General features: G+C 45.7%; 3 protein-coding genes across 3 annotated transcripts; 2 read left to right on the forward strand and 1 right to left on the reverse strand.

Annotated features, from left to right (window-relative positions):
• Positions 1-2,514: 2,514 nt before the first annotated feature.
• LOC146720188 (uncharacterized) lies at positions 2,515-8,666 on the reverse strand. The gene is made up of 5 exons (XM_085488957.1): positions 6,819-8,666; positions 6,549-6,745; positions 5,453-6,439; positions 3,635-5,391; positions 2,515-3,506 (listed from the first exon to the last, which is right to left on the reverse strand). Exons 3-4 carry the CDS (start codon positions 6,112-6,114, stop codon positions 5,364-5,366), a joined length of 690 nt encoding a protein of 229 aa, XP_085345083.1. The 5' UTR covers positions 6,115-6,439; positions 6,549-6,745; positions 6,819-8,666; the 3' UTR covers positions 2,515-3,506; positions 3,635-5,363.
• LOC146720189 (uncharacterized) lies at positions 3,325-5,314 on the forward strand. Its single transcript, XM_085488961.1, has 2 exons — positions 3,325-5,244; positions 5,300-5,314. The coding sequence occupies exons 1-2, from the start codon at positions 3,325-3,327 to the stop codon at positions 5,312-5,314; spliced, it is 1,935 nt and encodes a 644-aa protein (XP_085345087.1).
• Positions 6,181-8,457, forward strand: LOC114934409 (uncharacterized). The gene has a single exon (XM_029307088.2). It carries the CDS (start codon positions 6,181-6,183, stop codon positions 8,455-8,457), a length of 2,277 nt encoding a protein of 758 aa, XP_029162921.2.
• Positions 8,667-14,108: the final 5,442 nt, after the last annotated feature.

A 14,108-nucleotide genomic window follows, 5' to 3' on the forward strand; every position in this document is an offset into this window, starting at 1 on the left:
ATTGTAGAAAGAGTTAATCAATTCCTAAAATCATCCCTTAGGAAACTCATAGACGATTACGAGTGTTGGAATATACACCTAAATACTGTGCAATACGTGATGAATAATACGTTTCACTCGTCTTTAAAAGCTTCCCCCTCTAAAGTTCTGCTTGGTATAGAACAGCGTAATAACGCTGACATTGAGTTAGTGGATTTTCTGGATATAATTGCTAAAAACGAATTAGATTTTCAGAAAGACAGAGAAGCCTGTCGTGAAATAGCAGTAGAGGCCACTAACATGATTAAAAAATATAATAAAACCTACTATGATAAAAGACATAGAAAACCGACTAAATACAATGTTGGCGATCTCGTTATGATCAAAGACTCCACTGTAAAACCAGGAGAAGACAAAAAACTCAAGTCTCAATATAAAGGAACATATCGTATTGCGAAGATATTAGATAAAAATAGATATGTAGTCCAAGACATACCGGGATATAATGTCTCGTCTAAACCATATGATTCAATATTGTCCACAGATCGAATCAAACCCTGGATAAAAGCGATTCCAGAAACCTAGTCGTTGTATATATTATTTGTACATTGCTATATATATATATATATTAGTTCATAAACAAACTTGCGTTAGACTAAGTTTACAACTGTATATTAAGTATAGCTTTAAGAAGCATAATTTTTATAAGCAATCGAAGTACAAACATTCTATTCATTGTGATTTAATAAGTTTTAATTTAATTTTGAAAATTTATTTAATTTATTAAAATAATATTTTTCGTTTCAAGTTCCGATATGCTTATCCTACGTTATCGTTTTTGGTTAAAAAATTATATTATGTTACAGGCATAATTGCGTCTATTGTATTTGATTACTTTATTTCTTTGTCGTTCCGATAGTTTAATAAAACATTCGGGACGAATGCCTAGGCCAGGATGGCCGAAGCTGTAAGATATATTACGAGATATATCTTGCATAGTATAACTATGCCTGCGTGCGGATAGGCGCGCGCATCCTGTAGATGCGCGCGCAGGTGTGAGATGCGCGCGCAGTGGCGCAAAACCTCGTGGTCGACGAGGAAGAAGGCGGCGGCCATGACGGCAGCATTAGCAAAAGTACAGCGAAGGAGTGTGGTCGGGCGCGCGACGTTCAACTACGTCGCAACAACTTGTATGGCATAAGCCAAGTTAGAATATAGAGTCACACGGCGAGAACATGGTATTTGTAAGTACCATGCGCGTGAATAAAGATCAGTTCAGTTAAACGTGGTGTGATAATTATTACAACCATCTCACGAGCAAGACCCCTTTGTTCGCCTCTCCCGCGGCTTTCCTGACACCCGCGAATCCAGGCATCCCAACAAAGAGAGTCCTCTCATTAAATATCTACCATCCTCACAGTATATAATTACAACATAACTACAATGTAATATATGTTATATTAAAAATGTTACATCTATGAGTGGGAAATTACAACTAACATGGATGTTATATGTAACGTACACATTTTATTACCTGTTATATTCCGTTTTATTATAGCAATGTAACAATTATATATCGGTGTTTGCTGGGTAAGACGTTTATGCATTTCTCGTGAAAGATGTGCCAGTCGACGTTCGATGTTGAAAAAGATGGTTTACCAAAGTCGGGCTCAACGGTCCAGTCGATTTTTGTGATGATCGGTAGTGGTTGCTTCCATGGCTGGAGTCTAGTCTTTCCCAGTTGTATTTGTGAGCGATATAGTGTTAGACATGAGGGTTATGTTTAAAGCGGATGTTGAAGAGAAATCTGAATATAACCAGATGATACTGTGAGGAAGGTAGATGTTTTAATGAGAGGACTCTCTTTGTTGGGATGCCTGGATTCGCGGGTGTCAGGAAAGCCGCGGGAGAGGCGAACAAAGGGGTCTTGCTCGTGAGATGGTTGTAATAATTATCACACCACGTTTAACTGAACTGATCTTTATTCACGCGCATGGTACTTACAAATACCATGTTCTCGCCGTGTGACTCTATATTCTAACTCGGCTTATGCCATACAAGTTGTTGCGACGTAGTTGAACGTCGCGCGCCCGACCACACTCCTTCGCTGTACTTTCGCTAATGATACCGTCATGGCCGCCGCCTTCTTCCTCGTCGACCACGAGGTTTTGCGCCACTGCGCGCGCATCTACAGGATGCGCGCGCCTATCCGCACGCAGGCATAGTTATACTATGCAAGATATATCTCGTAATATATCTTACAGCTTCGGCCATCCTGGCCTAGGCATTCGTCCCGAATGTTTTATTAAACTATCGGAACGACAGAGAAATAAAGTAATCAAATACAATGAACGCAATTATGCCTGAAACATAATATAATTTTTTAACCAAAAACGATAACGTAGGATAAGCATATCGGAACTTGAAACGAAAAATATTATTTTAATAAATTAAATAAATTTTCAAAATTAAATTAAAGCTTATTAAATCACAATGAATAGAATGTTTGTACTTCGATTGTGTTTGAAACGCATAATAGAAAACTACTTGTGTAATAAAATATTATATTTTTTAAATGGAATATTCTAGAATATTCGCTTCCGATCGCAAGTCAACAGGCATATCGTTTTTTTATATGTTTTTTTCTGGAAAACATATCGCGACACAAATTATCCTGTCGTATAAAAACACGCTCGAAAATAAACAATTAACGGTGTCGCAACCGTTCCGCCGAATAATTATATTTTCTTGAGCATGCGCGGCTTCTCACGGGCGCCTCGTTTCGCCAATAATCATCGTGATTGCCAGCTCGCGCATGCTTTCTAACAGCCGTTGTTCTGTCAAATTTGACAGCGGCCAATTACGCGTAATACGCTCAGGTCACCTCGCGCAACTTTAAAAAGACGCAAATTTATTGGCGCGTCACACGAAGGTGGGCTCCGCTCCGGAAATTATAAATGAGGAGCTCTCACCCCGCTTGCCAGCTTTATCGCTTTTCCGTCGTGAAAACATATCGCAAACCGCTTATCTGATAAACCGCAAAATTCGTTGACGACCGCCGCTAATTCCGCACTTTGATTTTTGATTCCGATTTCACTGTAAAGATAATTAAGGTTTTGTAATAAGTTGTTATAGTATTTTGTCAATACGTGTGTGATATTATTAAAGTCTTTGTTTTACAAAAAAGGTGACTCAGCCTTTCGTGCAGCGCAATCCTTTGCTCACGCAGCGCGTTCGTGAACATTTTTTGGTCCTTCGAGCCGGATCCGTCGCACCGGCAACCGCAAGTTCGTGAGCGTGTCTTCTCGCGTGAGTGACAATAGTGCAGTTTCGTGTGCAGTCATCATGGATGTACCCACGCTGGTTGATTGTCAGCGTGAGCTTCAAGTCCGCATCTCACGTTCTGTGGAGTACTTGAAGAAGCTGGGCAGCTCCAATATCACCGCCAGCGCTATCTCCACACGCACCAGAATTCTGGATCAGCTGTGGACAAAGTTCGAGGCGCAGCATGACCTTATCCGGGCGGCCTTGAAGGAAAAGTTCAGTGAGAGCGAGTACTTTAAATCAGAGTTGCATGCTGATACGGAGAATCTCTACGTGTCACAAAGAAGCATACTAGACAGCTACGCTGAACACTTTCGTACAGCAAACGTACCTCCTTCTGCCGACGCCACGTCAAGGTCATCACTGCCGCGTATCAAAGTGCCGCCATTTTCTGGTGCCTATGCCGATTGGCCGTCGTTCCGAGATCTCTTTCTCTCCGTCGTGAGTGGCAATGCGATCTCCAACATCGAGCGCTTTCACCACCTGCGCTCATGTCTGACGGGGCAAGCTGAAAGGTTAATAAGGTCATTGCCTGTCACCAGCGACAATTACGATCGCGCTTGGGCGATTCTGGACAAACACTACAACAACAAAAAGGAATTGATCCGCTCCAACTTCGCCACGTTCATCGCCGTGCCGAAGATGAAGGGAGATACCGCAGAAGAATTGAGACGTATTCACAACGCCGTTACTGCCGCCGTCAATGGTCAGGAGAGCATCGGACGTCCAATCAACACCCACGGAATGGACCTCTTCAACTTCCTGGTCACCGAGCTGTTTGATGCACGCACACGTCTTGAGTGGGAGTCGTCCACGTCAGACTCATCAGAGCCGGCACAAAACGAGGCACTTGTGGACTTCATCAGCCGCCGGATCCTGACGCTCAACGCCGCACGACCGAAGAGCGCCAGCAAACCGCCCGGAGATGCTCCACGGGTAGCCAAGGCACATGTCACGAAGCACCAAGGAACCGAGTCGCCGCACTGTGCACTGTGTCGCGAGAAGCACACCTTGATGACCTGCCGAGATTTCAAGGCCAAGACTGTCAACGACCGCAAGGCATTTGTCGAGAGTAACAGGCTCTGCTACAATTGCTTAGGCAACCATTTTCTCTCTCGCTGCCAGTCAAAGAAGAACTGTCTGACATGCGACGCACGACACCACACGATGTTACACGGAGCACCCACATCGTCAGCGTCAACTGAAGCCACCCGCGCCACCACGTTGACTGCTACGCAGCAAAATCCAGAGTGCAAGGCCGTTCTTCTTGCAACAGCACGAGTAAACATCGCCGATCGGTACGGATCACCACAAGCCGTACGCGCCTTGATCGACCAATGTTCTGAGGTGTCGATCATTTCGGAGACCTTGGCACAACGTCTTCGCCTTCCTCGAGTCTCAACGGGCCTCTCCATTTTCGGCATCGGAGGGACTCGCTCGGGATCCGCTCGTGGCAAGGTCACGCTGCACGTAACGTCAGACGTGACCAACGCCAAACTCAGCGTGGTGGCCTTTGTGCTGCCCCGCATATCGCTGCAGCAAGGCTCAGTCTCGCGGGAAGAACGCAGCTGGCCTCATCTCAACGGACTCCAACTGGCCGATCCTCGCTTCTTAGACGACGACCCAGCTGAGCTGCTACTGGGAGCCGAGGTCTATTCCTTGATCCTCGAGGAAGGCCTCCGCAAGGGAGAATCAAGGATGCCGATCGCTCAGCAAACCAGCCTGGGATGGATCCTTTCTGGCGGCTACGACGCAGCAGCAGTCAAGGGACATCGCCGCACCTTCCGGTGCACCGCCGATCATGACCTCGCCGACCTTGTTCGCCGCTTTTGGGAGCAGGAGAGCGAGCCAATATCTCAGGCTCCACTCACTCCTGACGAATCCAAGTGCGAGGAGCTTTACGTGCGCACCGTCACACGCACGCCCACCGGGAGATACATGGTGAGGCTGCCCTTCTCATCGCCGCCAACGACTCTTCAGGATACTCGCCGCCCAGCGGAGCATCTACTGAAAGCCATGGAGACCAAGGGCAGCCGAGATCTTCGCTTTGGCGACCTCTATCACGGCTTCATGCAGGAATACGAGGACCTGCAACACATGAAGAAAGTAAGTACTTCAACAACAACGGAGAATTTCAGATGCTACTTACCACATCACGGGGTCCTGAAGGAATCGAGCACGACGACAAAGCTCCGAGTCGTGTTCAACGGCTCTCAGCGCACACGGGCCGGCACTTCGCTCAACTCGCAGCTGCTGACTGGGGCAAACCTTCTGCCAGCGCTCACCGACGTGTTGCTGCGATGGCGTTGGCACCGGTACGTCTTCGTCACCGACATAGAGAAGATGTACCGCCAAATCCTCGTACATCCTGAGGACTGCCGTCTCCAAACAATTTTGTGGCGTCACAACAAGACGGACGAGATCGGAGAGTACGAGCTGCAGACGGTGACCTACGGCATGGCGTGTGCACCGTTCCTGGCCATCCGAACTCTGCAACAACTTTGTGCGGACGAGGGAGCGCAGTTTCCTCAAGGTGCCACAGTGCTTCGGCTTGATTGCTACGTCGACGACGTGGTCACCGGCACGGACAACCTCGACGATGCCGTCAACCTCCAGACGGAGCTGCGCAACCTCTGCATGGCGGGCGGATTTCCACTGAGGAAGTGGGCCTCGAACCATCCAGAGGTCCTCACAGGAGTCCCACAGGAGCATCGGCTGCAGCAAGGACCACATTCCTGGGAAGGAGAGAGCCATTCGACATTGGGCCTGCGATGGCGTCCTCAAGATGACCGGTTTGCCTTCGCGATACATCCTCGGCCAGTCAGCACATTCACGAAGCGACGAGTCCTCGCCGAAACTGCACGCCTATTTGACCCGATGGGCTGGCTCGCGCCTGTCATCATTCGGGCGAAGATCCTAATCCAAAGCACCTGGCTTCAGCAACTTGATTGGGACGCTCCACTGCCGGCCAAGGATGCTCGACATTGGCAACAGCTGTTGGATCAGTTGCCGCTGCTCAGGCACATACGCGTGAATCGCTGGCTCAGCACCGACAACGACCACTCGAGGTTGCAGCTCCACGGTTTTGCTGATGCTTCCGAACGAGGATACGCCGCAGTAGTCTACCTCCGCACCACTGAAAGGGGAAAACCGTCAATTAATCTACTCATGGCAAAATCCAAGGTCGCACCCGTCAAGCAGGTTTCGTTGCCGCGACTTGAGTTGTGCGCTGCTAGCCTACTCACCACGCTCACGCTGCATGTCCGCGACATTCTCGGCTTGGCAACTACTCCAGTATATCTGTGGTCCGATTCCCAGGTCACGCTTCATTGGATCCAGGGACACGCCACTCGCTGGAAAACGTTCGTCGCCAACCGGGTGGCTCACATCCAGACTCAGCTCCCGGACGCTCAGTGGAGACACGTGGCCGGGAAGGACAATCCTGCAGATTGCGCATCACGAGGAATTAATCCGGAAGAGTTAGTCAATCACACGCTATGGTGGACGGGACCTACCTGGTTGGCACTGAACGAGACAGCATGGCCCAGCTCAGAGGTCCACATCGCGGAGGATGACCTTCCTGAGCAGCGCACCACCAGCCTGATGACCAAGGGTTCCGTCGTCGTCGAACCGGACATCCTTCTTCGGTTCTCCGCGCTTCATCGGCTGCTACGCGTCACGGCTTGGTGTCGTCGATGGCTCAACGTGGCGAGCCGGGAGGTCACACCTGGTTGTCCACTACACCCCGACGAGCTGGACGCCGCCCTACTCCAGTGGCTTCGAGTAGTACAGGCGCTCCACTTCCCGGACGAGATAGCTGCTGCCACCGCAGGACGCTCCGGCCCACCACGCAGTTCACTGATCAAGCTGAATCCGTTCATCGACGACCAAGGTGTACTGCGCGTTGGAGGACGTCTCAAACACGCACTGCTGCCCTACGACGAGAAGCACCCGGTGATCATACCGCCGGCCTCCTGGATGACACGACTGCTGATCGAGTCCTGCCATCGTCGCTCTCTGCACGGCGGCGTCCAGATAACACTCGGTCTGCTTCGCCTTCGGTTCTGGGTACCACGCGGAAGGACCGTCGTCAAGCAGCAACTGCATCGGTGCGTCACTTGCACTCGCTGGCGCGCTGCCACGCCACAGCCTCCAATGGGCCACCTTCCTCGGGACCGAGTGACGCCAACTCGACCTTTCTTGAGCACTGGACTGGACTACGCGGGACCAATTTCCATCCGGACCAGCAAGGGACGCGGACACCGCTCACAGAAAGGATACATCGCGGTCTTCGTCTGCTTTTGGTCGAAGGCCATCCACCTCGAGGTCGTCTCGGATTACAGCTCCGAGGCCTTCATCGCCGCCTTACGCCGCTTCGTCTCTCGCAGAGGACTGTGTACTGACGTCTACAGCGACTGCGGCACAACATTCGTTGGCGCCGATCGCACCCTGCGGGAGCTCTTCAAGGCGTCGACCTCCGAGGGCCTTCACATCGCCCGCGCCGCCAACACTCAAGGGATCCGCTGGCATTTTAATCCGCCAGCGGCCCCTCACTTCGGTGGTCTTTGGGAGGCTGCCGTGAAATCCACTAAATTTCACCTCCGCCGAGTAATCGGCGACACCACGCTCACTTTTGAGGAGCTTAACACACTCCTCACACAAATCGAGGCGTGTCTTAATTCTCGTCCGTTGCAGGCTCTGTCAGACGATCCAGACGACACTTCAGCACTCACTCCAGGGCACTTCATCATCGGCGCGCCTCTATTAGCTATACCTGAGCCGTCACGGATCGGACAATCATCATCCACGCTGTCACGCTGGCATCACCTGCAGCTGATGCGGGACCATTTTTGGCAGCGGTGGTCGGCTGAGTACGTGCACGGGCTCAACCCCCGCACCAAATGGGTCAAGGCCGAGGCCGCACCTCACGTCGGGGACCTTTGCATCATCCGCTCGGAGCTCACCCCTCCGACTCGATGGCCTCTTGCAAGGATCACGAGACTGCATCCCGGGGACGACGGTGTCGTCCGCGTGGTCTCAGTACGCACCGCCACATCCGAATTCGTACGCCCGATCATTAAATTGGTCATGCTCCCGGGCGCGGATCGTATTCCGGACACGAATAACGCGGACACGCCGTCCGCCGGCACGTAACACATCACTCATCAACGTTCGACACTCATTCACGAGATTTATCACATCATACACTGTATCATTTGTCACACCTCACTCTCATCATGCACCACCGCACTTGCAATTGTTCCATAATCACCACACTGCACTACACGTTCGTCATTTCACATCAAACACACACTCGTTACTGTCTCAGCTGATCATCACATTCCACGCGATCACCACGTGTTTCCGCGGCTCAGCTGATCGATTCGAATTACACGCAATCATCACGTGAATCTCGCCGCGCCGGCGCGCCTGCCCCACCATCGATCACTATCGACTTGCGATTCCGCGACCGAAATACCAAAAACATGTTGTCACTGCGCGACAAGGCGGGCGGGAATGTTTGAAACGCATAATAGAAAACTACTTGTGTAATAAAATATTATATTTTTAAATGGAATATTCTAGAATATTCGCTTCCGATCGCAAGTCAACAGGCATATCGTTTTTTTATATGTTTTTTTCTGGAAAACATATCGCGACACAAATTATCCTGTCGTATAAAAACACGCTCGAAAATAAACAATTAACGGTGTCGCAACCGTTCCGCCGAATAATTATATTTTCTTGAGCATGCGCGGCTTCTCACGGGCGCCTCGTTTCGCCAATAATCATCGTGATTGCCAGCTCGCGCATGCTTTCTAACAGCCGTTGTTCTGTCAAATTTGACAGCGGCCAATTACGCGTAATACGCTCAGGTCACCTCGCGCAACTTTAAAAAGACGCAAATTTATTGGCGCGTCACACGAAGGTGGGCTCCGCTCCGGAAATTATAAATGAGGAGCTCTCACCCCGCTTGCCAGCTTTATCGCTTTTCCGTCGTGAAAACATATCGCAAACCGCTTATCTGATAAACCGCAAAATTCGTTGACGACCGCCGCTAATCCGCACTTTGATTTTTGATTCCGATTTCACTGTAAAGATAATTAAGGTTTTGTAATAAGTTGTTATAGTATTTTGTCAATACGTGTGTGATATTATTAAAGTCTTTGTTTTACAAAAAAAGTGACTCAGCCTTTGTGCAGCGCAATCCTTTGCTCACGCAGCGCGTTCGTGAACAGATTGCTTATAAAAATTATGCTTCTTAAAGCTATACTTAATATATAGTTGTAAACTTAGTCTAACGCAAGTTTGTTTATAAACTAATATATATATATATAGCAATGTACAAATAATATATACAACGACTAGGTTTCTGGAATCGCTTTTATCCAGGGTTTGATTCGATCTGTGGACAATATTGAATCATATGGTTTAGACGAGACATTATATCCCGGTATGTCTTGGACTACATATCTATTTTTATCTAATATCTTCGCAATACGATATGTTCCTTTATATTGAGACTTGAGTTTTTTGTCTTCTCCTGGTTTTACAGTGGAGTCTTTGATCATAACGAGATCGCCAACATTGTATTTAGCCGGTTTTCTATGTCTTTTATCATAGTAGGTTTTATTATATTTTTTAATCATGTTAGTGGCCTCTACTGCTATTTCACGACAGGTCTCTCTGTCTTTCTGAAAATCTAATTCGTTTTTAGCAATTATATCCAGAAAATCCACTAACTCAATGTCAGCGTTATTACGCTGTTCTATACCAAGCAGAACTTTAGAGGGGGAAGCTTTTAAAGACGAGTGAAACGTATTATTCATCACGTATTGCACAGTATTTAGGTGTATATTCCAACACTCGTAATCGTCTATGAGTTTCCTAAGGGATGATTTTAGGAATTGATTAACTCTTTCTACAATGCCGTTAGTCCATGGAGCAGCTACAGCAACTAGATGATGCTTTATATTATAAATTCTAAGGAAATCGATAAACTCTGACGCGGTGAAAGATGAGCCTCTATCACTAATGACTGATTCAGGATAACAGAAATTATGAAAAATATTAGTTAAGGCTTTTACCGAATCTTTAGAAGAGGTTGATTTCACGGCGATGAGCCATGTAAATCTTGAGAAAGTATCGATCACTACTAAAATATATTTTTGTCCATCTATCGATTCTTTGATAGGTCCAAAATGATCTAAATGGAGAATCTGAAAGGGACGCTCTGGCGTATTAGTTAATTGGAGTTCGCCTTCACGTGAGTTGGGAGAAGAATTAGAAATGAGACAAATTAGACAATTATCAATGTGGCTACGAATACGTTTTCTTAACGAAGGGAACCAATAATGACTTGCTAAACCTTGATAGGTTTTCTCAAAACCACAATGGGCCATATCATCGTGGTAGACCCTGATTATGTTAGTAACCATGGCTTCCGGTACCACAAACCTATGTTTGTTAGTATCTTTTCTAAAAACTAGACCATCTATCAATTGGAATTTTTCTTGGTCTTCTTTTTCTAAATTTTCAGCCAAACGTTTCAAGAAGGGATCTGTTAATTGTCTGTATTGTAGCTCTTTTTCTAGCGGAATTGTCTCTGTGAAGCAGACGGCTCTGCTGAGAGCATCTACATGCACCATTCGAGGGGCCTCTCTATGTTTGGTATTGAATGTATAATCCTGTAATCTCAGGATCCACCTCGCTATTTGAGGATTCAGACAGGCTTTATTGATTGCATGCACTACTGCATTGCAATCTGTAACTACTGTAAAGTCTATTCCATATAAGTAAATATGGAATCTTTCGACAGTTTTGACTATTGCGAGCATCTCTAGTTCAAAACTATGATAGTTACTTTCAGCACCATTAGTGCACTGACTGTAGTAAGCAACTGGCGACCAATTATTGGATTTTTGTTTTTGAAGCAAGATGCCAGCTATTGCGACTGCACTAGCATCCGTATGAATTTCTGTGGGTAACGTGGGATTATATACAGATAAAATGGGCGCTGAAACTAGCTCATTTTTAAGAAGATTGAAAGCTGTCTGACAACTTTCGTCAAATTTGAAGGATACAGATTTTTTAAATAAATCCGTAAGAGGTTTTGCTTTAAAAGCATAGTTCTTTATAAATTTTCTAAAGAAATTGGTGAGACCTAAAAATCTTTGAATTTCTACTATCTTTTTTGGTATGGGGAAGTTCTTAACAGCTTCCACGTGTCTTTCGCTTAACGTAATCCCTGTTGGGGAAATTACATATCCTAAGTATTCTATCTTTTCTTTCAGAAAAAGACATTTATTATAATTCAGTTGAAAATTATATTGTTTAAGGATTAACATAACTTGTTTTAAAACGTGTAAACTATCGTCAACTGATGTAGATGGAATCAAAATATCATCTATGTATACTAATATCTTATCTTCCCGAATCAATGGTGACAAAATTTGTATAAGACGACGCTGAAATTCAGCTGGTGCTTCACAATAACCGAAAGGAAGTTTCACGAATTCGAACTGGCCATCTGGTGTGGCGAACGCGAAATATTTCGTGTGTTCTGGAAAAATTTTTATATGGTGAAACCCGTCTTTTAAGTCTAAAAGGCTAAATATCGTTTTATCACCTAAACGCGATATGCAGTCTTCTATCAGCGGAAAGGGATATTTTTGTTTTATCACTCTACTATTAAGAGGTCTCAGATCAATACAAAGACGCAGGGTACCGTTCTTTTTTCGAAACGGAACTATTCTAGCGCAGTACGGAGAAGAACTATACTTAATAATATTCCTATCTAGTAGGTCGTCCGTAATCTCTCTGATCTGCTGCCTTTCAGACCACGCAAATCTTCGTGGCGCGTAAGCGTAAATAGAATCGTCCTTTAACGAGACTTTAACCGAGTGATCGTCCTCCACTGGTGGGACGTCTGTATTTTCTACTTCTTCAATTACTTTAATTAATTTATGATCCGCTTCTGGACCAAAGACAGATTTTAATTCCGATAGAAAAGGAATAGAGTCCTTTTTTGGAAGTTCAACGATTTCCGTTGAAGCTACTTCTGAAAATAAATCAACTTTAATTTTTGATTCATTATTAGTCAACGAAACAGTGAAAGTTATTTCATTGTCTTGAAGGAAATCTCTTCCTAAAATCAAATCCATGGAAGAAAAATTATCTTTTAAAACTAGCATATTTGCAGATGCTGTAAAATTTGGCAAGGATTTTAAAACTAAATTTGTTTTTATTGAACCCAGAGTTGAAATGGTAGTGTTATTTACCGCTCTATATGTTTGTTTACTGCTGTTAAATCGTAAAGATTGAGATGAGAAAAATTTACTAAAAGTGGCATGGCAGATGAAAGAGACCGGGCTTCCCGTGTCTATCATTGCTAGTAACTCGCATGCGACGTTATTTAATTTAACAATATTAAGGACGGTGTCTTGGGAAACAATTTTCCTACCGTTATCTTTAAATGTTACCGCTACTATAGAAGATGGACTGCTTGGCTGTTCATCGACTGTTGCTACCGTAGGAGAAGTTGTCGGGGATGATGCTTTTTGCTGCTCCCTCCTTTTTAATTTTCTGCAATCTTCTCTTAGGTGACCCTTGTTGCGGCAATAGGCACAAAAAATTTCTGGCTTTTGTTGTCCATTTTTAGAGGAACCGTTGCTGTCCTTGAAGTCGTTATTCTTCGAGGGGTTGTATCTTTTGTCATTTTTTGAAACAACTTTAGTAGATCTGCAGACTTCAGTGATATAATGCATCTCTTTTAAAAAATGATTTATCGAATGGTGAGGTTTGTTTGCAGCCGTAGACTTTATAGCGAGGTTGTTAATCCCATTGATTAACAGGTGGATGGTGTCTCTATCATTAAGCTTGAGTGGGTGTATTAACGCAAGCTTATCCATGGCATACTCTTGAAAACTCTCTGATGCAAAATTCCATTTTCTGTCATTTATTTTCTGCATTACAACGTTGAAAAGAATTTCTCTTTTAAATCTTTGAGTGATCTCATCCTTAAAAGTGTCCCAGGATTTATTTATATTACCCGGACTCAAATCCATCCAGCGGCGAGCAACTTTACTAAGTTTGGAGGTAGCCGCTGACAATCTGACAATAGGTGACAGACCATAATTATCCGCAATGGTCTCTATTTTTTCCAACCATAGGGAGATGTCTTCGTCTTCCGTACCACCAAAGGAAGATATGGAATTCGTTAAGAATTTGATGGCTTGTGCTGTGGCAGCGAATGACATTTCTGGAACAAGGTTATTATTAGCGTCTTGAAATTTGTGCCGCACCATACCTTGTGGTGAGAAAACAGGTATCTGCGAGTCTGCATAATCTGTTACTAGAGGAGTTTCTGAATATGACTCCTGAGCTTTGTAGTAGTTCAACAGAGGCGTCTCTGGTGAGGATCCTTGATTTGGATAACTTGTAGAGCATTGGTGCTGTATATGTGTTGGCACTAAATGCTGCATAGTGGTTGACCTTTGAGGCTGCGTAGTAATATGCAGTTGCTGTGAAGAAATGGGTACTTGATTATGAGCCGTTGAGACTAGCATTTGATGCTGTGTCGTTGGGACAGACAGTTGTTGCTGTGTGTAAATAGGCAATTGATGTTGCGACATCGAAACAGGCAGTTGATGCTGTGTTGAGATAGGCAGGTGATGCTGCGACATTGAAACAGGCAATTGATGCTGTGTTGAAATAGGCAAGTGATGCTGCGACATTGAAACAGGCAGTTGATGCTGTGTTGAAATAGGCAAGTAATGCTGCGACATTGAAACAGGCAGTTGATG

Source organism: Nylanderia fulva, unplaced genomic scaffold (assembly GCF_048542155.1).
Source record: "Nylanderia fulva isolate GAGA-0341 unplaced genomic scaffold, ASM4854215v1 Scaffold75, whole genome shotgun sequence".
Lineage (NCBI taxonomy): Eukaryota > Metazoa > Arthropoda > Insecta > Hymenoptera > Formicidae > Nylanderia > Nylanderia fulva.

Bases quoted from the DNA above. Each gene is read 5' to 3' on its own strand.
- LOC146720189 (XM_085488961.1), top strand. From the start codon at position 3,325: ATGGATGTACCCACGCTGGTTGATTGTCAGCGTGAGCTTCAAGTCCGC.
- LOC146720188 (XM_085488957.1), bottom strand. From the start codon at position 6,114: ATGTATCGCGAAGGCAAACCGGTCATCTTGAGGACGCCATCGCAGGCC. The intron at 5,392-5,452 runs GTAAGTAGCATC...CATGTGTTGCAG, and splicing joins CTTCAGGACCCCGTGATGTG to GTCCTCGTATTCCTGCATGA.
- LOC114934409 (XM_029307088.2), top strand. From the start codon at position 6,181: ATGGGCTGGCTCGCGCCTGTCATCATTCGGGCGAAGATCCTAATCCAA.